At 41.6% G+C, this 25,307-nt stretch overlaps 4 protein-coding genes and 1 pseudogene across 4 annotated transcripts; 3 read left to right on the plus strand and 2 right to left on the minus strand.

Annotated features, from left to right (window-relative positions):
- The first annotated feature begins 1,103 nt into the window (after nt 1-1,103).
- LOC111949398 (junctional adhesion molecule 3B) lies at nt 1,104-14,946 on the plus strand. The gene is made up of 9 exons (XM_023966526.3): nt 1,104-1,490; nt 10,453-10,521; nt 10,624-10,737; nt 10,845-10,997; nt 11,567-11,769; nt 11,921-12,020; nt 12,452-12,584; nt 12,867-12,918; nt 13,081-14,946. The coding sequence occupies exons 1-9, from the start codon at nt 1,442-1,444 to the stop codon at nt 13,114-13,116; spliced, it is 909 nt and encodes a 302-aa protein (XP_023822294.1). The 5' UTR covers nt 1,104-1,441; the 3' UTR covers nt 13,117-14,946.
- A 104-nt stretch (nt 14,947-15,050) lies between these two features.
- On the plus strand, nt 15,051-18,623 carry LOC111949397 (vacuolar protein sorting-associated protein 26B-like). Its single transcript, XM_023966525.2, has 6 exons — nt 15,051-15,804; nt 15,949-16,105; nt 16,404-16,568; nt 16,770-16,945; nt 17,039-17,181; nt 17,394-18,623. Exons 1-6 carry the CDS (start codon nt 15,582-15,584, stop codon nt 17,529-17,531), a joined length of 1,002 nt encoding a protein of 333 aa, XP_023822293.1. The 5' UTR covers nt 15,051-15,581; the 3' UTR covers nt 17,532-18,623.
- Nucleotides 18,624-18,711: 88 nt separating this feature from the next.
- On the minus strand, nt 18,712-20,975 carry thyn1 (thymocyte nuclear protein 1). Its single transcript, XM_023966529.2, has 7 exons — nt 20,663-20,975; nt 20,433-20,483; nt 20,077-20,291; nt 19,546-19,707; nt 19,367-19,462; nt 19,071-19,221; nt 18,712-18,965 (listed from the first exon to the last, which is right to left on the minus strand). Exons 2-7 carry the CDS (start codon nt 20,479-20,481, stop codon nt 18,919-18,921), a joined length of 720 nt encoding a protein of 239 aa, XP_023822297.1. The 5' UTR covers nt 20,482-20,483; nt 20,663-20,975; the 3' UTR covers nt 18,712-18,918.
- A 639-nt stretch (nt 20,976-21,614) lies between these two features.
- On the minus strand, nt 21,615-22,526 carry LOC111949399 (inactive serine/threonine-protein kinase 19). Its single transcript, XM_023966528.2, is given in 3 exon segments — nt 21,615-22,218; nt 22,221-22,259; nt 22,262-22,526. Coding segments are annotated over 3 exon segments (744 nt in total). The 5' UTR covers nt 22,479-22,526; the 3' UTR covers nt 21,615-21,730.
- Nucleotides 22,527-22,629: 103 nt separating this feature from the next.
- On the plus strand, nt 22,630-25,220 carry LOC111982698 (isobutyryl-CoA dehydrogenase, mitochondrial-like; annotated as a pseudogene).
- The last annotated feature ends 87 nt before the right edge of the window (nt 25,221-25,307 follow it).

The raw sequence follows: 25,307 nt of genomic DNA on the forward strand, positions 1-25,307 counted from the left end.
AAATAAACCACAGACAGTGTCACCAGCAAAGCACCCCCACACAATAACAGCTCCTCCTCCATGCTTCACGTGGGAAATACACATGCGGAGATCATCCGTTCACCCACACCGCGTCTCACAAAGACATGGTGGTTGGAACCAAAAATCTCAAATTTGAACTCTAGACCAAAGGACAAATGTGTCCATTGCTTGTGTTTCTTGGCCCAAGCAAGTCTCTTCTTATTATTAGTGTCCTTTAGTAGTGGTTTCTTTGCCGCAATTCTACCATGAAGACCTGATTCACACAGTCTCCTCTGAACAGTTGATGTTGAGATGTGTCTGTTACTTGAACTCTGTGAAGCAGTTATTTGGGCTGCAATTTCTGAGGCGGGTAACTCTAATGAACTTATCTTCTGCAGCAGAGGTAACTCKGAGTCTTCTATTCCTATGGCGGTCCTCATGAGAGCCAGTTTCATCATTGCGCTTGATGGTTTTTGCGACTGCACTTGAAGAAACTTTCAAGTTCTTGAACTTTTTCCGTATTGACTGACCTTCATGTCTTAAAGTAATTATGGACTGTTTCTCTTTGCTTATTTGAGCTGTTCTTGCCATAATATGGATTTAGTATTTTACCAAATAGGGCTATGTTCTGTTTACCCCCCTACCTTGTCACAACACAACTGATATACTCAAACGCATTAAGAAGGAAAGAAATTCCACAAATCAACTTTTAAGAAGGCACACCTTCTAATTGAAATACAAATATGATTTGTTTTCGAATTTTGCATTGTTTAAAGTTGGAGATGGCCTATCATTCACGCAAAGTGATGAGACTGGGTGTGTATGTATACCTCCAGGATAATATGGTAACATGCATAGGCTCTCGAACAAATCAATAAAACCAAGGTCATCCAAAATTAACAGTTTTTAATGAAGCCAGAAACGCAAGTAATTAATCTCAGTGATTGACAGAATGTAATTTATGATTGAGTTCCTAGGCGGATTCTCGGTTGAATTTGAACGCGCATCGGACAGTCCAAGCACTTTGAAACCAACGCCTACTGTGACATACAGCACCGCCCACCGGGCGAAATGGCGTGAAAAGAGTGTGTACTGTCTCGCACACCTTAACCTGTCATGTTCACATAAAATTAAATTAGCATTGTTTAGTTCTCTGGATCAAAGCTGTGATATGTCAGAGAGGGATTACGGATAATTCATCTTGTTTGGCACATTAATGAAATTGCATTGTTGGATACCATCATAATAAAATAGATGTAAATGTATTTCCGGTCTCGGGACTTATCCGTCTTCCGCCCTGATGCCCTTGTAGCTATGGAAACTCGTCAATGGCAACATCCACCAGCCTGTTCACCCGTTTTGACCAGGGGCACCGAGTGTGATAGCTAGCTAGCTGGCTTTATGTGTGCCAGAATTACCGATCCATTACCAAGGTTTCAAGATGGCGTTACAACGACTGACGGCTGTGTTCATCCTTTACTCGATTCTCGGTAAGTTATTTTCATTTCCACTAAGATAAGGTGTAGTTTAACGGTACGTGTTGTGCATTACAATTTAATAAATCACAGYAATGCTTTGTTATGGAAATGATCGCGCTGACTAGACGGGCTTCCTAGCATAGCTTGGCCAGGTCTGTAAACATGCTGAGGATGAGCCACACAATTATTAGATGGTAATTAATTAATTTATACGTGCGTTATARTGACATTGAAACGCTCACACATTCCTCAGCAGTTTTTCCATTCATATTTAAATAAAGAGAGAACAAGTTGCACACACACTGCTTTTGTATCTTCTAACGTTGGGCTCTCTTCAACTGTCACTCAAAGTATGATGATGTCAACCGCTATTTCCATCCAGGCTGTCAGGTAGGCCTACAGTTCATTGTGTGAGTTATTTTTTTCTGGTAAAGTCTCTCTGCTACCGCACGGCAAGCTGTACCAATGTACCAAGTCTGGAACCAATAGGACCCTGAACAGCTTCTTGCCCCAAGCCATAAGACTTCTAAACAAGACTGCTAAATAGCTAATCAAATGGCTACCCGGACTACCTGCATTGACCCTTTTTTGCACTAACTCTCATGCACCGACTTAATGCACACACACTGAACTCTACCCACACACTCACAGATACTTACACTGACACCACAACACACACACATACAACATACACACACACTACATAAACATGCACACACATGCATAGTGACGCCACACACACACACACACACACACACACACACACACACACACACACCACAACACACACACACACCACACACACACACACACACACACACACCAAGACTTTCATTCACCACATACGCTGCTGCTAGTCATCACTTTAGCCCTATCTATATGTACAGCACATAGCTACCTCAATTACCTCGTACCCCTGCACATGGACTCAGTACTGGTACTCCCTGTATATAGCCATGTTAGTTCTACTCCCTATATATAGCTATGTTATTTTTACTCATTATTTTTATTCGTTATTCACTGTGTCACTATTTCATATTTTTTTTTATGATCATGTCTTTAACTCTGCATTTGTTGTAAGCATTTCAATGTTAGTCTACACTTGTTGCCTACGAAGCATGTGACAAATAACATTTGATTTGATAAAGTAGCACTGTGACAGCGGAAGTGCTTTCAGGAAGACTTTACTAGGACTATCTATGTTTGAATACATTGTCTTCTGTCAACATTACTGCTGCGCTGCAACTACAGGTCAGAAAGATAACATTATAGCCAAGTCAGTCTCTGTGTGGTATTGACTGATCATTACAGTTTTATTCACATACTAGTCTACTGCATTTGGCCAGTTTTAATGTTGTACGTTATTTGGCTGCTTTTACAGTGGCTGTGCTGGAATGTCTGGGAAATTGCTTTTTTTAGATGGACTGGATCAACAGCTTGTTTTTTGTTTTTTTATGTTGTTTCATATTTAGCTAGAAGTGCATAAAGAGAACTGTAGAACACCTATTTAACATAGAGCGCATTTCACTCAGGTTATAGCCTCCTGTCTCTATACTGTATGTATTAAAACAACAAAGGGATTAGAGAGAGAGAGAGAGAGAGAGAGAGAGAGAGAGAGAGAGAGAGAGAGAGAGAGAGAGAGATGTTCTCTAATATTCACCAACAACATATGCCACATTTCTATCTATTTTACTGTCTGACAACATTCCAGTTCTGATTAAATTCTTCACATAAACACATAGATCTCTTTCTTGATGTAGGCTACACAGTGTAAAGTTGGGCTTTCGGCTATGGAATGCTTTTATTCCAGGCACACAATAGCAAATCAGCCATTGTCTTCTTAATTAACCACAGATTCTTTCCCACGCTCTAAAAACTGTCTGGGACAACAAAGCCTCATGTAGGCGGGGATACAGTAAAGCTTGAACACCTAAAATATACAATGAGACAATAAGTGTCTGTCTGTCTGTAGGCCGCAAAAAAGGAGGAGAGTTAGGATAGAGACATGTAGTTTAAGCTATTTATAGTCTAGTAGTTCATATTATCTAAGTCTAAGTACATTGTAAAGGCATTGAAGGTTAATGAGTGGTTTTACAGGGATAGGCTGTCCTTGCTCTGTTTACCAGGGGAAGATTTGCTGGACACCTCTCCTCGTGTCTCTCAGGATGGCCAGTAACTGTTTGGTGTAAAAATAGCTCATGATGTACAGGGGTGGGAAAGTCAGCCGCAGAGACGGAAGCTGAGACCTAAGAGTCGGATCTCATCAGCATCCACAGCTGTGCTAATATGACTGTGTACTCCACTTTGGCAGGACCCATGTTTTCTCCACTCTCAGTGCTGGCTGACTTGGCTTTCATGTGCGATCATGAATTGTTAACCAGAGACATTTTAAATCAGCCGTGGAGTAGGGCTGTTGCGGTCATGAAATTCTGTCAGCTGGTGATTGTCAAGCAAATAACTGCCTGTCTCACGGTAATTAACCATTAATTAACATAAACACATTTAGCATATCCTGGCTTCCACACGTAGCCTACAAGCTATTGATGCAGACCTTTGGAACATCTACATTTTAAAAGTCTAATAAATCCATATAATATAGCCTATACCATCACAATAAATCCATTATTTATTTTAGACAGGCCTAAAGAAACATAATATGAAGAAAATGTAGTCTATTTCAGTCGGACCAGAATAACATACTCTGAGTTGTCCTTATGTTAGGTCCTGATCTGGCTATGCCATATGGCTGTGGGCTTCACTAGTTCATTTAGCAGACAAGATTTGCTTAGAATTCCGTGGTATCATTTTATAGTATGAAGAATACAATTGAACATAGCTGAATAAAATAGAAAGGATATTTTCTCTAAATTATTTGAGGGAGTGCGCACATGCGGCTATTCTGTGTTGGGCGGTTAACAAAGAAACAGGTCCTCCTATATGCTTAATTTAGAGTTATTTATGCTACTTTAGTTGTGATACAAATGTTGGGCTATATGTTTAGATTTTTAATACATTCTAAGGCTGCATGATGCGACTCTAATGATGATTTGAAAAAAGTTGCATGAAAGGCATGAGCTCTGGTTTGTTTTTTTGCGCAGGCTCCACAAACTTCATCGGTCTCTCATTCACAATTTGACAATCACTTGATAATGCTTCAAATTTCCCGGCAGCATCACCTTTGTGTGGCCTTAATTCCCCCTAAAAAAAGTAATGTATTTTGCGGCCAGTGACCGTTGTGCCCTTGGACTGAATATAATAATTATAATTCCCTTTTCCCGGCTGCGTGCTCGGAWGCACCTCTCACTGACATGGCTCTTTCAGATAGCTGAAATTCTTATTAGCCAATGCCCGTCCACATTTAATTTTTGTCAGCCAACAAGATGAGTAGGCCTAACAAACAGTAAAAGCACTAGCCTATGTCAATCTACAATCCCCCATAGTACAAAAGTTGACCTATTCTGTGCGAGAAATAAATATTCCAAACATAGTCTGGGACAGTTGTGGGATGCGATATATCCCAAATTAATAAAACTACTAGCATTAAAAACATTTTTTTAAGGCAGATGCAACAGATCAGAATGTTTAGCTTAAAATGTTGATAAACTATTAGGCTATTTCTTCACATTAGAAGCGCAGCAATGCGCACACAGCAGTAGGCTACACGCGCGAATGTTCCAAAACGCAATCATTTAGCGGGAAAACACCATGATCAAAAGTGAGCGCAAATGCGATTATGCATGTATTGCTTTTATTATAAAGATGCATTTTTATGGTGAAAATTATCTTTCTCAAACTCGAAACTCACGCTCTGCGTATATACAGTTGAAGTCGGAAGTTTACATACACTGTCACGGCCGTTGAATGAACTTGACCAAAGCGCAGTGTTGTGTGCGTACATATTCCTTTTATTTAGGATGACGCCTACAAAAACAACCGTGAAGCTAAAGGCTATAGTGCTACAAACAAAGACAACTTCCTACACTGAAAGGAGGGAAAAGGGCTACCTAAGTATGGTTCCCAATCAGAGACAACGATAGACAGCTGTCCCTGATTGAGAACCATACCCGGCCAAAACATAGAAATACAAAATCATAGAAAAAAAAATAGAATGCCCACCCCAAATCCACACCTGACCAAACCAAAATAGAGACATAAAAAGGCTCTCTAAGGTCAGAGCATGACAGTACCCCCCCCCCCAAAGGTGCAACTCCGGCCGCAAGACCTGAACCTATAGGGTAGGGTCTGGGTGGGCATCTATCCGCGGTGGTGGCTCAGGTGCGGGACGCAGACCCCGCTCCACCACTGGCTCACCCCACTTTGGTGGCACCTCTGGTGCGGGGACCCTCGTCGCCGACCCCGGACTGGGCACCCTCGCTGCGGGCCCGGACGGGCACCCTCGCTGCGTGCCCCGGACTGGGCACCCTCGCTGCGGGCCCCGGACTGGAGACCGTCCCTGGAGCTCCGGATGGAGACCGTCGCTGGAGGCTCCGGACTGGAGACCGTCGCTGGAGGATCGGACTGGAGACCGTCGCTGCAGGCCTGGACTGGGGACCGTCGCTGGAGGCTCCGGACTGGAGGCCGTCGCTGGAGGCTTCGTGCCATGACTCCTCACTGGAGGCTTCGTGCCATGGATAATCACTGGAGGCTTCTTGCCATGGATCATCACTGGAGGCTTCGTGCCATGGATCATCACTGGAGGCTCTTGCCATGGATCATCACTGGGCTTCGTGCATGGATATCACTGGAGGCTTCGTGCCATGGATCATCACTGAGGGCTTCTTGCACATGGATCATCACTGGAGGCTTCTTGCCATGGATCATCACTGGAGCTTCGTGCATGCATCATCACTGAGTGAGGAGACGTATGGGCAGTCTGGTACGTGGAGCTGCCACAGGCTCACCAGGCTGGGGAGACATACAGGAGGCCTGGTTCTGGAAGCAGGCACAGGACTCACCAGGCTGTGGAGACATACAGGAGGCTTTGTCCTTGGCAGAGGCACTGGATACACTGGGCCGTGGAGGCGCACTGGAGGTCTCGAGCTTAGAGCCTGCACATCCCGTCCTAGCTGAATGGTTATCTTCGCCCTGCACATGTGGGGCGCTGGAACAGGACGCACTGGGCTGTGCAGACGCACCGAGAACTGTGCGTAGAGCCGGCGCAGGATATACTGGGCCGAGGAGCGCGCACTGGAGGTCTGGAGAGCAGGGCTGGCACAACCCGTCCTGGCTGGATGCTCACCTAGCCCGGCCGATGCGGGGAGCTGGGATGTAGCGCACCAGGCTTGACGCGCACTGGAGACACCGTGCGCTCCACCGCATAACACGGTGCCTGACCAGTACGACGCTCGCCACGGTAAGCACGAGGAGTTGGCTCAGGTCTCCAACCTGACTCTTTTTTGTGGCTGCCTCTCGGGCTTCCTCGCTAACCGTGTACGTCTTGCCGACTCCATTCTCCGGTATCCCTCTTCGCACTGCTCAATTGAATCCCAGGCGGGCTCTGGCACTCTCCCTGGGTCGACCGACCACCTCTCTACCTCCTCCCAGGTTGTCTCATACTCCGCCACGCTGCTTGGTCCATTGGTGGTGGGAAGTTCTGTCACGGCCGTCAAAGGACTGGACCAAAGCGCAGCGTAGTGAGCGTACATATTCCTTTTATTTAGGATGACGCCGACAAAACAATAAAAAATACAAAAAACAACGTGAAGCTAAAGGCTATAGTGCACAAACAAAGACAACTTCCTCACAACTGAACGGAGGGAAAAGGGCTACCTAAGTATGGTTCCCAATCAGAGACAACGATAGACAGCTGTCCCTGATTGAGAACCATACCCGGCCAAAACATAGAAATACAAAATCATAGAAAACAAAAACATAGAATGCCCACCCCAAATCACACCCTGACCAAACCAAATAGAGACATAAAAAGGCTCTCTAAGGTTAGGGCGTGACATACACTTAGGTTGGAGTCATTAAAACTCGTTTTTCAACCACTCCACAAATGTCTTGTTAACTAACTATAGTTTTGGCAAGTCGGTTAGGATATCTACTTTGTGCATAACACAAGTAATTTTTCCAACAATTGTTTACAGACAGATTATTTCATTTATAATTCACTCTATCACAATTCCAGTGGGTCAGAAGTTTACATACACTAAGTTGGCTGTGCCTTTAAACAGCTTAGAAAATTCCAGAATATGATGTCATGGCTTTTAGAAGCTTCTGATAGGCTAATTGACATAATTTGAGTCAATTGGAGGTGTACCTGTGAATGTATTTCAAGGCCTACCTTCAAACTCAGTGCCTCTTTGCTTGACATCATGGGAAAATCAAAAGAAATCAGCCAAGACCTCAGAAAACAAATGTAGACCTCCATAAGTCTGGTTCATTCTTGGGTGAAATTTCCAAACACCTGAATGTACCACTTTGATCTGTACAAACAATAGTACACAAGTATAAACACCATGGGACCACGCAGCCATCATACCGCAGCCGAGACTCGTTCTGCCTCCTAAAGATGAACGAACTTTGGTGCGAAAAGTGCAAATCAATTCCAGAACAACAGCAAAGGACCGTGTGAAGATGCTGGAGGAAACAGGTACAAAAGTAGCTATATCCACAGTAAAACGAGTCCTATATCGACATAACATGAAAGGCCGCTCAGCAAAGAAGTAGGTACTGCTCCAAAACCGCCATTAAAAAAGCCAGACTACGGTTTGCAACTGCACATCGGGACAAATATCGTACTTTTTGGAGAAATGTCCTCTAGTCTGATGAAACAAAAATAGAACTGTTTGGCCATAATGACCATTGTTATGTTTGGAAGAAAAAGGGGGAGGCTTGCAAGCAGAAGAACACCATCCCAACCATGAAGCACGGGGGTGGCAGCATCATGTTGTGGGGGTGCTTTGCTGCCGGAGGGACTGATGCACTTAACAATATAGATGGCATCATGAGGGGAAATGATGTGGATATATTGAAGCAACATCTCAAGACATCAGTCAGGATGTTATAGCTTGGTCGCAAATGGGTCTTCCAAATGGACAATGACCCCAAGCATACTTCAAAAGGTGCAGCAAAATGGCTTAAGGACAACAAAGTCAAGGTATTGGAGTGGCCATCACAAAGCCCTGACCTCAACCCTATAGAAAATGTGTGGGCAGAACTGAAAAAGCATGTGCGAGCAAGGAGGCCTACAAACCTGACTCAGTTACACCAGCTCTGTCAGGAGGAATGGGCCAACATTCACCCAACTTATTGTGGGAAGCTTGTGGAAGGCTACCTGAAATGTTTGACCCAAGTTAAACAATTTAAAGGCAATGCTACCAAATACTAATTGAGTGTAGKTAAACTTCTAACCCACTGGGAATGTGATGAAAGAAATAAAAGCTGAAATAAATAATTCTCTCTAGTATTATTCTGACATTTCACATTCTTAAAATAAAGTGCTGATCCTAACTGACCTAAGACATGGATGTTTTACTCAGATTAAATGTCAGGAATTGTGAAAAACTGAGTTTAAATGTATTTGGCTAAGGTGTATGTAAACTTCCGACTTCAACTGTATGCCAAGTAGGCTCTACACCCGTTGTAAAGCATATTCATGTGCTTAATTTTAAGAAGTTAATTTGCCACTTTGGTTTTGATACAAACCAAAACATAAAGGCCAATGGCTAGGCTACATGAGGGGTTTGACTATGATTTGAAAAAGTCACCAAAAAAAGGCATGCACTGTTTCTTGCCTTAATGCACATAAGCGTGTGATAATATAGCATTCACAAGTGATAGCTAATCTTGTCACACATCAGACTATTCTTGATTTAATCTTGTCTTTACATATACTAAATAATATATGTGTGACATTTTTATTTATTTAGAATGGACCATTATCATGCACCTGTTTCGAAACAGGGGCAGTGGGAAAAGTGCACTACCGGTCAAAAGTTTTAGAACACATACTCATTGAAGGGTTTTTCTTTATTTTACTATTTTCTACATTGTAGAATAATAGTGAAGACATCAAAACTATGAAATAACACATGGAATCATGTAGTAACCAAAAAAGTGTTAAACAAATCCAAATATATTTTTTATTTGTGATTCTTCAAATAGCCATCTTTTGCCTTGATGACAGCTTTGCACACTCTTGGGATTCTTAATATTAGGAAAGTTTAGAAATAAATATAGTAGGCCTAGCCTATAGAAATGTTGCACAACATGAGCTCATGGTCTCTCATGAAGTGTTTGAATAGATTTTCAATTACATTTACATTGATGTCAGAGTGATTAGAGGGACAATAGAGTGCTGAGTACCAGGCAGTTAGCATGTTTGGTATGTTTCTAATGACCATCAGCAGCATCAGAGCTTGGAGAAGCCTAGTTACCGTGACTAAACGGTCACATGGAATTTTACTGCCATCATGACTCGTGACTGCCGGTATGGCGGTAATACGGTCACCGTAACAGCCCTACCGCAGAGTGCTTTTATCTGTCTGGATTATACCTTGGAAGTACTTTATACACTCGGATGAATTGTGCTCCAATACATTACAGTCTGTTTTCACCCCTCATTTGGAGTCCTTAACACCGATGACGCCGACATAGAAGAAGGGACTGTTTCCATTACTCACTGTGTGTTCCTTTAGTAACTCTTAGGCCTCCCTAAGTATATCTCCCAATTAATTAATTTGAGAGTGTTTTGTAGAATTAGAAGTAAAGAAACATCACTGACTAATATTGAGACTTGTGCTCCCGTCGAGATGTGCTCCACTTGCCTCTTATATATACACGAGAAATGCTTCCGGAGATATGGTTAATCCTGACCCTAAGGTTCTTTCTCACCCTCTCTGTAGCGATAGGCCTACACCTCTTGACCCTCTAATCTGATCTGTTTAAAAGGGCATTGTCCTGGGATGAAAATTCTGAAGCTTGTCAATCAGCTTCTTTTTTTTTCTCACTTCTTTTTTGTCTTTTACAGGCTACATTCCATCACGTGGAGTAATCCTCCGAACCACAGACAAGACTGTGTGGGCAAATGAATTTGAACGTAAGTCACTGAAACACTGACTCATTCTCTCACAATTTTTTTTCAGGCTCTTCTGTTGTCTGTCAGTGTTTTGACATTGTAGTATCACTGTTTTCTTCCCAGCTATTGAGTTGACCTGCTTGATAGAGTCCATCTCAACAAACAACCCCAGAATCGAATGGAAGAAAATCAAAAACGGTGTCCCTAGTTATGTGTACTTTCAAAATCAAATTTCGGGTAAGATGATTATTTTTTAAGCACTTTACCAATACCAAATTGGCCTCAGAACTGTTATTATTCTCAAGTGATTGAGAGGTTGGAGTGTGTTTTTGCCTCTCTGTTAGGGGACTTGGAGCACAGAGCCCAGCTGATCCAGCCGGCTAACCTACTGATCCTCAACACCAGCCGTGCAGACACTGCAGAGTACCGCTGTGAGGTCGCTGCCATTGATGACCACAAACACTTTGATGAAATTCTAATCAGTCTTGCTGTCAGGGGTGAGGACGTATTTTCATATTCCTGTGTAAAGTTTTAAGCCTGTAGTAGTTTGCTGTGTTTTTTCAGTGTTGTTGTCTATTTCTAATTATAAACTGGGTGATTCGAGCCCTGAATGCTGATTGGCTGACAGCCGTGGTATTTCAGACCGTTTACCACGGGTATGACAAAACATGTATTTTTTACTGCTCTAATTATGTTGGTAACCAGTTTATAATAGCAATAAGACACCTCAGGGGTTTGTGGTATATGGCCAATATAACACAGCAAAGGGCTGTATCCAGGCACTCCGCTTTGCGTCTTGCATATGAACAGCCTTTAGCTGTGGTATATTGGTCATATACTACACCTCCTCGTGCCTTATTGCTTAAGTATAGACTGTGGTATGTGCTCCTTCTCTCTGTAAATAAACTGTTCCATGGGTGCCGTAGTATGGCCTCTGCCCTTAGCCTATGTGTATGTGTGTCTTACGGAGCAGTTGGGATAAAGTGGAAGTCGAATTCCAGTTGGGCCTTTGTGTACAATTAGACAAAGAAATCTTATTTTTCCTCTTCTTCTTCTGTCTATGCAGTAAAGCCTGTGGTGCCCAGGTGCAGTGTGCCTGTGGCAGTGACTGTTGGCACGTCCTCTGAGCTGCGCTGCCTAGAGAACGAGGGCTTCCCTGCCTCACAGTACCGCTGGTTCCGCAACAACGAGGAGCTTCCCCAGGACCCAAAGAGCAGCCCCAAGTTCATCAACTCCACCTACTCCATTAATGCTGACACGGGTGGTCTGGTAAGGAATCAATGGGACTGGGAGGTCGAAAGGACACTAGCTATATGATTATCAAGTTTAATGAGACAGTAGATCCAACTGTTGGATGATGTTAGTACAAGAGAAAAGCTGTATGATCTATTGGGGTTGATTTTGGCGTTTTTCCCTGCAGAAATTCCGCAGGATGAGGAAGGAGGATGCGGGGGAGTATTACTGCCAGGCAAAGAATGAAGCTGGACATGCACAGTGTCCCGCACAGCTGATGGAAGTCTGTGAGTAGGCCATGCTGTACTAAATACCCAAATGACATTCTTACCGCGACTATGTATTATGTTTAAATATGTCAGTGTGTCATACCGCTGCCACACTGAACATACCATTGTGCGTTACCAAACCTGCTAGTGAGTCACATGCATCTACTCTAGTGCACATAAATCATAGTGGTTGACATGGACATGCATTCCAAGGTCATTCCTTTAAGTCAGGGTTCCCAAACTTTATTATATTATATTACAAATATATCTGATTGGGCTTCTTGCAGTCTACAAATGATTTGTAATTATGTTCCGGCACCCTGACCATCCGCTCAATAAAACAAATTGTCCTGCGGCTGAATCTAGTTGATGATCCCTGCTTTAAGTTGTTTAAATTTGGGTTCATGTCACCCAGATCTCATCTCAAAATGCCCTGCTTGTATTTTCAGATGATGTCGACATAGTGGGGATTTTTCTGAAGGTGTTGGCGGCATTGGCCGGATTCACTATTGTGATGGTGGGGGTTTATCATGCACACAAACATGGCTGCTTCTCCTCCGGCAAGGATCACACAGGAACCAAGTGAGTAGGGCTATGTAGTTTCAAGTTTCAACGTTTATTTGCCACATGCACAGGATACAACAGGTGTAAAAGAGTACAGTGGAATTCTTACCTTCATGCTTCATTCCAACAATGCAGTGATAATAATAGTAATATAGATAATAACCCAAGTACGATATAGGTTGAATGTACTGTACAGTGCTTTTAAAGCTGGACCAGTTTAATAGTGACATGCTATGTGCTGTGAATTGCTTAGTAAGTCTTTGTGTGAACATTAAGGATTTTTTTGTGTGTGTGTTTTAGCTACAAACCGCCAGCGGCAGATGATGGTGTTGAATATGCCGAAGCAGATGAGGTGAATAAAATTCACTTAATTCTGTTTTCCATATTCTATATTATTATTGAGCTAAAATGTAATCACAATGTATTATTTAAAATGGCAAACAAAAATAAATATCAACTGCAGGTGGATGTATTTTTAATAATTTTTAATAATTGATATTCCCATTTCCATCAGGGTCACTTCCGGCACAAATCATCATTTATAATTTGAAATCTGAGATAGATGACCGTCAAGAGGGGAAACACTGAAGAGGAGACACACTGAAGAGGAGACACACTGAAGAGAAGACACACTGAAGAGGAGACACACTGAAGAGGAGACACACTGAAGAGAAGACACACTGAAGAGGAGACACACTGAAGAGGAGACAAACTGAAGTCAAAAGTGCATCAAATCCCATAATAGGGCTTCGTGTGAGAAATTTGAGCTGTAACATTGCACATTCTTTTTTGGTGCGCATCAACAATTAACCTACAAGCTTGCCAAAGTTATCATAATGAAAAAGATCAATCATTATTTCAAAATTTCTGATAGGCAATTGCAACGTCATGTCCCTGTTAGTACACTGTTTACTTTTTTTGTAGCACAAATATGTTTTTCCTCAGTCGTTAATGTAACTACAACTACAGTACGATTTTAAAGCTTTGACATTTGAACTTCCACTAACATGTTCATCTAAACTGATGCTGGAACATTCCCCCATACTGTTTTTGGACAATGATTTTTGACTTCCAAACATTTCTACAAAATATACCAAGCCTGTTTTACAAAAACAGCCTTGCATAGCCTCTGAATGCAAGATGGACTGGTTTATGTTATTATGAAGGAAGGTTGTGTCAATATATTTGTTAATATATATACACTACCGTTCAAAAGTTTGGGGTCACTTAGAAATGTTCTTGTTTTTGAAAGAAAAGCACATTTTCTGTCCATTAAAATAACATCAAATTGATCAGAAATACAGTGTAGACATTTTTAATGTTGTAAATGACTATTGTAGCTGGAAACAGCTGATTTTTTAATGGAATATCTACATAGGCATACAGAGGCCCATTATCAGCAACCATCACTTCTGTGTTCCAATGGCACGTTGTGTTAGCTAATCCAAGTTTATCATTTTAAAAGGCTAATTGATCATTAGAAAACTGCAAAATGGTTATGTTAGCACAGTTGAAAACTGTTGTTCTGATTAAAGCAATAAAACGGGCCTTCTTTAGACTAGTTGAGTATCTGGAGCATCAGCATTTGTGGGTTCGATTACAGCCTCAAAATGTCCAGAAACAAATAACTTTCTTTCCATCAATTTGATGTTATTTTAATGGACAAAAAATGTGCTTTTCTTTCAAAAACAAGGAAATTTCCAAGTGACCCCAAACTTTTGAACGGTAGTGTACATACAGTCAGTGAGTGGGGCATGTATAAAAAGCTGATAATCTGTTACATGCAGAGTCAACGGGCACAATGAAACAGTCTGTTGTGCTTAATAAAGCCAACTAACTTTATTCTCTGCGTTCAGAATAACAAAGAAACATATTACAGTTATACAGTATAATCCCAGTATAATACTGCAATTTAAGATGTATTATGAGTATATCAAGTAATTATGTTTTTTTTTTTCAGAGTGCCGTTTCTGTTTATAAGTGACCTTCTGTGCTTACTAATTACCTACTTTATGAATATTGGACATATTGTCCAGTTTTGACTCACAATTAACTGTATTTTCTTTATGGACACAACATACAATATTAATGGATGTACAGGCAATACAACTTTGTTAGGAAAAAAATGTCTACACATACATTTTTATCAGTAACAATACATCATAAGTATTAAACAATGTTTCAAATTGAAATTGTTAAAAATGACTTTTTGAAACATTATTGATATAGTTATTTTTTCATTGGTATTCTTTGTTTATAAAATAACACTACTCAGGAACTGTTGTAAAATGTTAATTGTTCATTCGTTGTAGTGCAAGAAATGGATACTGTTATATGCTTACTTCATTTTGTCAATAAAGACATAACATAAGTAACTGTATTTACTGTATTGTTGGGACTTTTTATTTGCAATTGACTACAGAAGAGTAGAACCTCTATTTTGAAAAATAATGCAGTCAACCAGACAACCCCGGAAGTGCAAAAACATAGGAAATGATCGCTTGCAACATTATGCTATTTCAGGAAAGATACAATTTAACAATTCAGTGCGAATAAAATTCTGAAGGAAACAATCAAGACTCACCACATTGTTAATCGGTTTCGATGAATGACGGATACATCTTGAGTTCGAGGGAAACGCAACATTCTTCAGTGTTTGTAGATATCACCATGCTTTGTAGTATTTAGGCTATTTATGTAATCGATAGGGATACGAAGATATGGTGCCGTATGTGTAATTGAATTGAATTTGAGAAGAGATACAAAGGTAAAATAACGCCTACATTTGCATATTTTTCGAGACATCTCAGAAATACTACGTTCTGTGATCATCTCTGGTAACAAACAAGTTGGTGTTTTTGCACTTTCCGTCATTTCGAATGAACTACTGCATTTACTTTAGTAAGAAATAGGGCACTGAAAGTGTCACCTAAATTGGTCTTTAAAGATCTGTTCATGTTCAGATCCGATAAATCTTAACCTTGTTCATAAAACGGCACAGAAAAGAACACAAACATGAGTTTCTTCAGTTTTGGCCAAAGTGCAGAAATTGATGTAGTTCTGACTGATGCTGAGACGAGAAAGAAGGCTGAACATAAGACTGAAGATGGGAAGAAGGACAAATATTTCCTATTTTATGACGGGGAGACTGTGTCTGGAAAGATCAACGTTACACTGAAGAACCCTGGGAAAAGACTGGAACATCAAGGGATCAAAATCGAATTTGTAGGCCAGATTGGTGAGTATACATCTTAGTTACATCCCTTTTCTGTTGGACTTTTTGATCAACAACAGTAGTGTCATATGTGCCAATACGCCTAGATGCATTCTTCTATGAGGGAGTGATTCTATTGCGATGTGTATACCTGTCCTTCCTYCACAGAGCTGTATTACGACAGAGGAAACCATCATGAGTTTGTCTCCCTGGTGAAAGATCTTGCAAGGCCTGGAGAGCTTACTCAGTCACAGACCTTCGACTTTGAGTTCACCCATGTTGAGAAGCCCTATGAGACCTACACAGGCCAGAATGTGAAGCTGCGGTAAGGAAACATGCAGCCTGAACATTCTCTGCCAAAATAACTATTACTTTATGGCTCACTCTTTAACCCAAGTTCACCTTTGACCTGTCAGTCATGTGCCTAGCACTACTTCCTCATCAAGAGTAATGTTTGTGTGCTTCACATGCTCAAATGCATTGCATTACACACACAAATCATAATTACTGGTTATGATAATGACTATCTTCTTTTATAGCCTCAGGATGCAATGAGGATATGTTGTTGGATAACATCTGAGATTACAGCAGATTTGCTCAGTGTCTGTTGGTTGTACTTGCAGGTATTTTCTGCGTGCCACGGTGAGCAGGAGACTGAATGACATCAGTAAAGAGATGGATATTGTGGTGCACACACTCAGCACATACCCAGAGCTCAACTCGTCAATAAAAATGGAAGTTGGGATTGAAGACTGTCTCCACATTGAGTTTGAGTACAACAAATCCAAGTAAGGGTGAAATAGATTTTTAAAAATTCAACACCCTCAGTCACCTAATTTTTTWAAACTCAATTTACAAAATAACAAAATGCCACCACCTCTAGTCACAGGAACATGCAGAAACCATTGTAGTTTAGAACCTTTCCTTTGACTATGTATTGTATTTTTGTGTTATAGCAGCCCTGTGACGATCTCTCCTGTCTTCTACAGGTACCACCTGAAAGACGTAATTGTGGGTAAGATCTACTTCCTGCTGGTGCGGATTAAGATAAAGCACATGGAGATTGACATCATCAAACGGGAGACAACTGGCACCGGTCCTAGTGTATACCATGAAAATGACACCATCGCCAAATATGAGATCATGGATGGGGCTCCTGTCCGAGGTAAAGGATATAGTGAAGTGGATTGTATGCTTTTGAAAATGGCAATGCTCAACTACCCATCAGGTCTGACTGAGTGTTTTTATTTTGTTTAAGGAGAGTCAATTCCAATCCGGTTGTTTCTGGCTGGCTATGAGATGACCCCCACCATGCGAGACATTAATAAGAAGTTCTCTGTGCGTTACTACCTTAACCTGGTGCTGATTGATGAGGAGGAGAGACGCTACTTCAAACAGCAGGTATGGAACAGGGGCTTCTGATGGGTAATTGTTAGCAGTGATCCCAGATAAAATGATGTGCCCTTAGAGGGAATTTATCAGGTGTCAGGTTCAACATGGTGTATCCACTGTGCTGCACTTTATATATTGCATTCCTATCTAGCATTAAATGTGTCCCTATGGAAATTTGTTAGTGATTAAGACAATGAGCTCAAGACCACTTCCTTCTCCAGGAAATCACACTGTGGAGGAAAGGGGATGTGGTGAGGAAGAGCATGTCGAGCCAGGCCACCATCGGAGCCCAGCGGTTCGAGGGCTCAGCCAGTTCCGAGAGCGCTCTGGAGAAGGCGGCGAGGGAGGACAGCGGCTAAAGCTGCCTCCACTCATTCTCCTCACAGAAGGAAAAGAAGTGGGGGCACCTGTCAGCTCACATGATCACTGATAAAGTAGCCCTGTTTATTAGGGCTGCTGAATAAAGGGATAAAGGAAAGATTAAGGGAAGACTGGAGGATGAGGCATTACAGGGGCCTAAAATTCCGCTGCAGGTCAACTCTCTCAATACACATATCCAGTGAAAGCAAAGCCGGCCACTTGTTTAGATCTCCCCCTGTGCGTGATACCSTAAAATGTAATATTATACTCTGTCTTCTTCAAATGATCAACTTTCTTCGTCAAAGTACATTTCTAGCTTTAGCTTTATATATGAATGGATTCTAACTCCGTATACAAAACTGTATTGTCATAGGGAGTCATAGGGAAGTCCTGAGTAACAGTGATGCATTTTGAAAACATTCCATACTCAGTCAAATGCATTCCTGACATTTTGATGTGGTCTGTCATAATGAAATCTGAAATTCTAACTTTGCACTGATTATATGTATCCATTGCTCCTCCACATACACATGCTCTCAGTCCTTGTGTAATGATTGCACAGTGAGATCATTGAAAGGTTTCTATTGCATTGTAAGTGTTATCTAATTTCTTTGTTGAGTGAGAGGGCTGGATAAATGATTACTTACCCATTAATTTGTAAATCCTTCAAATAAGAGCCATTGAATCTCTCACCCACTTATGCCGTTAAACCGTCATACAGTGAATAGCATTCAGATGGTGCCACAATATGACCATTACATTCACATGCGTTACCTAAGCATTCCAAGTGTTAGGCAGGGATTTTAAGTGCTTGTATTTGAGGTCTGATAGTAAGGAGTCTTCTGTATCTTCCATGTTAGAGACTTGAAATGTTGTGCCTAAGTGTATCAATCTAGCAAATGAAATTCTGTTGACTCAATATGTTTAACACATCTTTTAGCCTTAGGTTTTCCTGTATTTTTTGTGCTCTAATCTATAACCCCTTTCCCCAAAACTTAAATACATTTGCCAAATGCCTTGTTATCCACAGACACGTTTTGGTATAGAAATAAGTTAATGTGTACGTGCACTTGATAAATATTTCACTGATGGATTGATTGCCTTTACTCTTGGAAATGAAAATTCTGCATGTTTAGACTGAAATTATCCCCTTTAGATAGTGAAGGCAAACACATGAACTGTCATAATAGTATAAACCTCTTTAATATTAGAAATAAACTCCAGRCTGTCTCTTGACAAACACAGAAACCTTGAGACAATTTCCATTTAATACAAGCATAATGGTTCAATAGACCTCACCTACAGTCAACATATTAGCAACAGCATCATCATCATCATCATAAACAAGACAGGAAAACTTCTCCCCAGGTCATCTTGTCAAAATCTTCACAGTGGGTCATTGTCCTCTAAACTCAGGACAAATTCAAATTCCTCTGAGAAAAAAAAAAGTATGATTTTACTTACACAAAAGCTTTGTAAACCATGATGAGGTGGCAATTTGACAACCATATTACTCAGTGTCACTGATCTCCACGTACCACTGGTGAGGGGCTGGACAGACAGCCTGGCCCTGGTGAAGAGAGACATGCCATTCAGGGACCCGCCTTTGGTCTTGTGCTGCAGGTGGATCTTCTTCAACTCAGACAGAGGAATGAAGCGCTTTAACATCCTCTCAAACTGGACATCAACCTGGCAGTCAAACATGAAACAAGCCAGCAGAGCACTAGTACAGTTTAAATTGGATTGCGATAAAAAGCCYGTTACATATCAGTGATGTATCTTGATCTCAAGCCATTTGGAACACAAACAAATGTGAACATGAAAACATTCATACCATACTCCATTTGGGGTTGTCTGCCTTGCTGGAGGCGTCGTAATGGACATCTTTCTTGTCAAACTGAGTGTGGTCCACATAGGACTCCTTTACAATCTGGAAAAGAGAAAGCAGGTGAGGCACCATACCTGAAACACAGTGTATATTACAAACAGAAATTAGAACAGGTAGAGGCTCACCTTCATAACTCCAGCTATTCCAGGCTCCTTGCAGTTGCTGTGGTAGAAGAATGCATGCTGCCCCTCTTTCATGTCTCGCATGAAGTTACGGGCTTGGTAGTTCCGAACACCATCCCAACACCCAGTTTGGTTGGGAAGAGTCTTCAAATCCTCGATCCCAAACTGTGACATAGTAAAAGTAAGTAAGCCATAACGACCCATAGGGCAGGAGCCCATCTCTTGTTTCTGTATATCGTTAGGCAGCTTGATGTATAAGTATACACCCAGAACAGGATGCTAGTCTGTCGCAGGGAATTACTCCCAATCCATTCCATTTATGCTGAAAGTTAAGCAGATGCATTGGGTCCCATTTTTTTAACCCCCAACCTTCCAATCTAAGGGTGGACACATTAACCACAAAGCCTCTGAGTTGGTAACAACTGTGACATGGAATAGCCTAGATATCATTTATCCTGAACAAGACATCACTATTGAGCAACAACAGGTCTTGACACAGATGACACCATCCTATTATTAAGCAGAATAGAATACCTTGACATCTATGCCATTTTCCAAGCGGCTCTCTGGCTCTGACTTCATCAGCCAGTGACAATACTGTGGTCGTTCAGGTGATTTTTTTGCCTTTGAACTCTCCTGTTTTCCAGTCTTTCCTGAACCTGAAGCTTTCCTCTTCCCCCTGACTGCCTGACCAACCTCCAATGGGGAGTCCTCACTGTGGGCATTAGTTTTTGTCTCTTCATCGTTGCCTGTGTAATACATTCCCTTATTAATAGCCATTCTAAAATCAAATCATTGTGGTTGTAAAGTGAGTGTGAAAGTGTCAGGGATGTTAAAATGTTGCAATGGCATGTCATTCAGTGCACAGAAATGTGAACGCTTTTACTTACTGGATTGTAGTGTTCTTGTGGTTCCACGGGTTCTCATTTTAGGTGCCATGCCTGAGAGATGAAGCAATAACGTTAGTGGTTGGCTTGGAAGAACTAGAATCTTCAAGTCCCATTCCAATGATATCTAACCATTGGTGCGTGACAGTAGGTGACATTTGATTTACAGCAACAAAAAAAGAACGTGTTTCATTAAATCCGTTAATTATGAGGAGGATTGCATTGTTACTTACTGGTACGTTGTAAAGATGCAAATCGAAGTGGTCGGAACCATAAAACTCAGAACACTGCAAAAAGAAGGACTCTGAATGACGAAGAACTCCCGCGCTAGTGGCTACGTCAAAAGCATATGATGTAGAAACAATTCGCGTTAGTTTGTTTATCTGTTTAGGCCCCCTTAATGTATCTGGTTTAGGCAAGCAATTGACCTTAGGGTATATTTCGGTGAACGAGAAAAATGTGCCCTTTCCTGAAAAAGTATAGAAGAAAACTAAGCAAGCACCCCAATATAACAACTACACGTATCTTGCGTAATGGAACTACATTTCCCCACAGCAGCGTGATATAACCAATAACTAACATGGCGGCCATGGGAACGTTATCTAGAGTTGTCAGACTGAGTTCTGCATCGGCAGAAGTCGGCGGTTAATATTTAACAGCACACAGAGACGAGGAATAGCTTCGTGTATTGATCGTAAGCATTTTGGGTTTCAAAATCGTTGGTAGAGTAATGCAGACTTGCACTACTAACCATCTGACGCGTTAGCTTAGTTGGGATGAGCTGAAAAGCTCTCTAAACTAGCTAACGTTAGCTGAGTAACGTTACTGTAACGTTAGTAGGTAACTGACTGCAGATACCGTTAGTGTTTTGTTTTTCATTGCCTAGTGTGCATTTTCCAGCAATGCATTCCTACTTAAGTACTAGTTAGTCATATTGACCACAGTTAGTAACGACAGACAGTAACAACTAACGTTATACTACCTAAGTAGTAATGTAACCTCTGGTGGTCAAGTTGTACTCAATCGTTATTTTGAAGCCAAAGTAGTCGTGTTGCTACAGTATTTAAATATATATTTATTTTATTTATTTAATGAAACCTGACAAGATTTTATTTTACACCATTGGCATTTCATCGACCTACAAGGTTTCACTTTGTACAATTGGCAGAAAAAAACTTCCGCAATAACAAAGGATTAACCATAGGTTAATTTGGTGTAACATGGCCACTCACCCTCAGAGCAACTGAACATGATTTCTTCCATGAAACAGGTCGTTATATCCATTCAGTCAGTTGAGTTCATTAGTCCACACACCTTAACAATGTTCCTGAAGTTGTGGGTATACATTCTACTAGCTCTGCACCAATGATGTCATGGATGTGGTACTTGATCTGGAATTGAATCTGTGAGTTGGTCTGTCTCTCCTCCAGGATTAAGACTAAGTTATATTTGGATGTCTTAACCATGCCCACTACAGCTTTACGACCCTGTATTAGGTACTTGGTGAATCTGACAGTTGGGGATAGAGAGCTACCAGCATCCCTGTCAGAACCCACGACTTCACCAGTTGCGTTCTCTGAGCCTGTGAAGAGAAACTCCTTGAGCATTTTGTCTTTGTTGAATCTCAGGTTGTTGCAGAAGGTCAGCACTTTCTCCAGGAACTTCTCCACTGTGCCCAGTGTCCATCTCCCCTCCTCCCTGGCCAGGACTTTAGCCTTGTAGTCTGCAGCGAACACCAACCCAAAGACCTCAGCGTCAAAGCCCAGCTGGAACATCAACACCTCCCCTATTCCCTCAAGTCACTCAGCTGCATGTCCACTTGGGTCCAACCATTGTGTATAGTTGGTGTTTCAGGATAATTTGTGGAAGGGCGTCATTGAAGAGTTTGCGTGAGAATAATGTTATATGGTCCTGCAGGTCGGCTTTGACGTCCAGTGGTCCCTCTTCTCCATTGTTGACAGCACCAAACTGCTTCTCATTGCCAACTCTTTGTTTCTTCACTTTAAACGTGTCTGGTATAAGGCCCTGTTTTCTGTTCATAACTGACATAAAGTAATCATTGCTGTAGCAACTCCTCGTCAAACAAGATTTTCAAATAGTTTTTATGTTGATGTATTTTAACAGTATGAATTTTGAGATTGCATGCTGGTGTACAGGCAGGCCTGCTTAAGGACAGCCACTTGAATCGTATTGGTCAGCCATGGCTCCTTTCGACCTTTCTGAGGCAGGGGTGTGTGTACTATGCCCCCGTCTTTTTTAAATTTTATATATATATATTTTTTTCACCTTTATTTAACCAGGTAGGCCAGTTGAGAACAAGTTCTCATTTACAACTGCGACCTGGCCAAGATAAAGCAAAGCAGTGCGAAAAAAAACAACAACACAGAGTTACACATAAACAAACGTACAGTCAATAACACAATAGAAAAATCTATGTTAAGTGTTTGCAAATGTAGAAGATTAGGGAGGTAAGGCAATAAATAGGCCGTAGAGGCCTACAAAGGCCGCGGCCCTTGCAGAGCAAGGGGCAACACTACTTCTAGGTTTCAGAGCAAGTGACGTAACTGATTGAAACGCTACTAGCGCGTACCCGCTAACTAGCTAGCCATTTCACATCCGTTACAGTGGCAGTGATGCTGCTTCATTACTCACTACTGCAAAGTTGGAAGGAGACCATTATATCCTCAATGGTTCCAAGGTACTGTTTTTAATTCATAGCTGATAGAATAAATAGTGATATAAAGTGGAAGTTCCTGTCTCACTGTGTATGTGTCTTACTGCAGGCCTTCATCAGTGGAGGAGGAGACACAGACGTGTACATAGTAATGTGTCGGATGGGAGGGAAAGGTCCCAAGGGGATCTCCTGTGTGGTGGTGGAGAAAGACACTCCAGGACTCAGCTTTGGCAAGAAGAAGGAGAAGAAGGTAGCTGGCATTTGATTGATGTTGATATTGTCTTAAATTGGTCATTTTGAATACAATCATTATGTCTTATAAACTGTAAAGCAGGAACCTACAAACTTACATGGTCTGTAGTTCATGTCCAAGTGAAGCCATGTCCACAAGTGGGCATAGTTGAGTCATAGTCATGTTGAAGCCCTGATGGATGCAGTGATTCTCCAACTGAGGCCTCTATTCTCTCTCTCCAGGTGGGATGGAACTCTCAGCCAACTAGAGCAGTGATCTTAGAGGACTGCCACGTCTCAGTGACCAGTCGGCTGGGTCAGGAGGGACAGGGCTTCAACATTGCTATGAGAGGCCTGAACGGAGGCAGGATCAATATGGGTGAGATGGCACCAGATTTACCTTTTGTTTCAATGATTATTTGATGGCCATCTATATATTTCTCTCAAGTCGGTTTTGCTTAACCCATTTTATTCACAGGTTTTGAAAACACAACCAATGCTCAGGTGTCAGCTACATTAAATTACATTGGGTTTATCTGCCTGCAGCCTCTTGTTTTCTTGGGGCGGCCCATGCATGTGTACAGCTGGCGAGAGTTCACCTGTTAGTACGCAAGCAGTTTGGAGAGACTCTCCAACAACCAGGTAAGCATCCCATCAAGTCTACGGCTTTGAATTGGGAAAGACCTTTAGTAGGATATTTGATTCTGAGTTCCTGCAGTTTAAGTTGGCAGAGATGGCAACCAAGCTAGTGGCGTCATGTCTGTTGCTACGCGAGGCTGCCCTGGCACTGCAGGAGAGCAGGTCTGACGCTGTGTCCCTCTGCTCCATGGCCAAACTCTTTGTCACTTACGAGTGCTCCAACGTGAGTCAATATTATCTCTTAAAATGGTTCTTATGGATAGACCCCAAATAATTATGAAAATACTGTTATTTTAGTATTTACTGTAAAACTTCCATTAGCTATTAGCCTGGGCGTGTATTTGCTTAAACTGCAGCAGACTTGTTTTGACATGCAGGGATCAGTCATTCAACGCAAGGTAGAGATGCAGTGAAATTCCACTGCAGCAGACCTGGAAAATGCAGACAGTACACGATTAATTACACTTTTTTGGGACCCAGAGCTTATTATAGGCCAGTGTTTATTTGCTAAAATGTGAAATGATGCCCGGCCATTAAGAGACCAATGCTTGTTGGAGACTCAACATTTAATGGACGTTTTACAGTAAGTGGTCTCCTTTTGCAATGATGTAGACTATCAGATGTAGCTGGACATCTCTCTCACACACATCGGTATCTCTGCCCTCAACAGATCTGTAACCAGGCACTCCAGATGCATGGTGGATACAGTTACCTCAAAGACTACGCTGTTCAGCAGTTTGTCCGGGACATCAGAGTACACCAGATACTGGAGGGTATGTATACACCTTGCTTACCATGACAAAGCTGTCCTTCTGAAATTCTGCTTTATAACAGATGGTTATCAGTATTTGAATGGTAATGCACACCTCTTTATAAACCTAGGCACTGTTGTTGCACTGACAAATTACTGACGTTTTACCCTTTTTATATTTCCTTTCTCTTTCAGGAAGAAATGAAGTGATGCGGATGATAATTGCCAGAAGTTTACTGTCAGTCTGGATAAATGTAATGCCATGGGCCATCCAAAAATGTACTTTCTCCTGTCTTGAAGGGATGGTGGTGGCAGCCATCATGTGGTGTTTGACTGTGACTGGATCCCTCAAGTGTCTTGAACTCACCCTCTTTTAAAGGGGGAAAATACTGTAGGCTAAAACTGTCATTAGGTCCTCCTGTCCTGTTTGCATGGAATTAAATAATGTTATGTAAACAAACATGTTTGGTTCTTGCAATAAAAAACAATGCATCTATATCAGATGGCTAGTTTGACATCATGGCCTCTCCTGCAAAGTGGCCTTTCATGTGTATTCAGTTATGATGGCAACGTTTGAAACATG

This window comes from Salvelinus sp. IW2-2015, linkage group LG22 (genome assembly GCF_002910315.2).
Source record: "Salvelinus sp. IW2-2015 linkage group LG22, ASM291031v2, whole genome shotgun sequence".
NCBI classification, from domain to species: Eukaryota; Metazoa; Chordata; class Actinopteri; order Salmoniformes; family Salmonidae; genus Salvelinus; species Salvelinus sp. IW2-2015.

Coding starts and splice junctions, on each gene's coding strand:
- LOC111949398 (XM_023966526.3), top strand. CDS start 1,442: ATGGCGTTACAACGACTGACGGCTGTGTTCATCCTTTACTCGATTCTC. Junction 11,770..11,920: donor ATGCTGACACGGGTGGTCTG/GTAAGGAATCAA, acceptor TTTTCCCTGCAG/AAATTCCGCAGGATGAGGAA. Junction 12,585..12,866: donor AAGGATCACACAGGAACCAA/GTGAGTAGGGCT, acceptor TGTGTGTTTTAG/CTACAAACCGCCAGCGGCAG.
- LOC111949397 (XM_023966525.2), top strand. CDS start 15,582: ATGAGTTTCTTCAGTTTTGGCCAAAGTGCAGAAATTGATGTAGTTCTG. Junction 16,569..16,769: donor TTTGAGTACAACAAATCCAA/GTAAGGGTGAAA, acceptor TGTCTTCTACAG/GTACCACCTGAAAGACGTAA. Junction 17,182..17,393: donor GACGCTACTTCAAACAGCAG/GTATGGAACAGG, acceptor TTCCTTCTCCAG/GAAATCACACTGTGGAGGAA.
- thyn1 (XM_023966529.2), bottom strand. CDS start 20,481: ATGGCACCTAAAATGAGAACCCGTGGAACCACAAGAACACTACAATCC. Junction 20,292..20,432: donor CACAAGAACACTACAATCCA/GTAAGTAAAAGC, acceptor TGTATTACACAG/GCAACGATGAAGAGACAAAA. Junction 19,463..19,545: donor GAATAGCTGGAGTTATGAAG/GTGAGCCTCTAC, acceptor TCTCTTTTCCAG/ATTGTAAAGGAGTCCTATGT.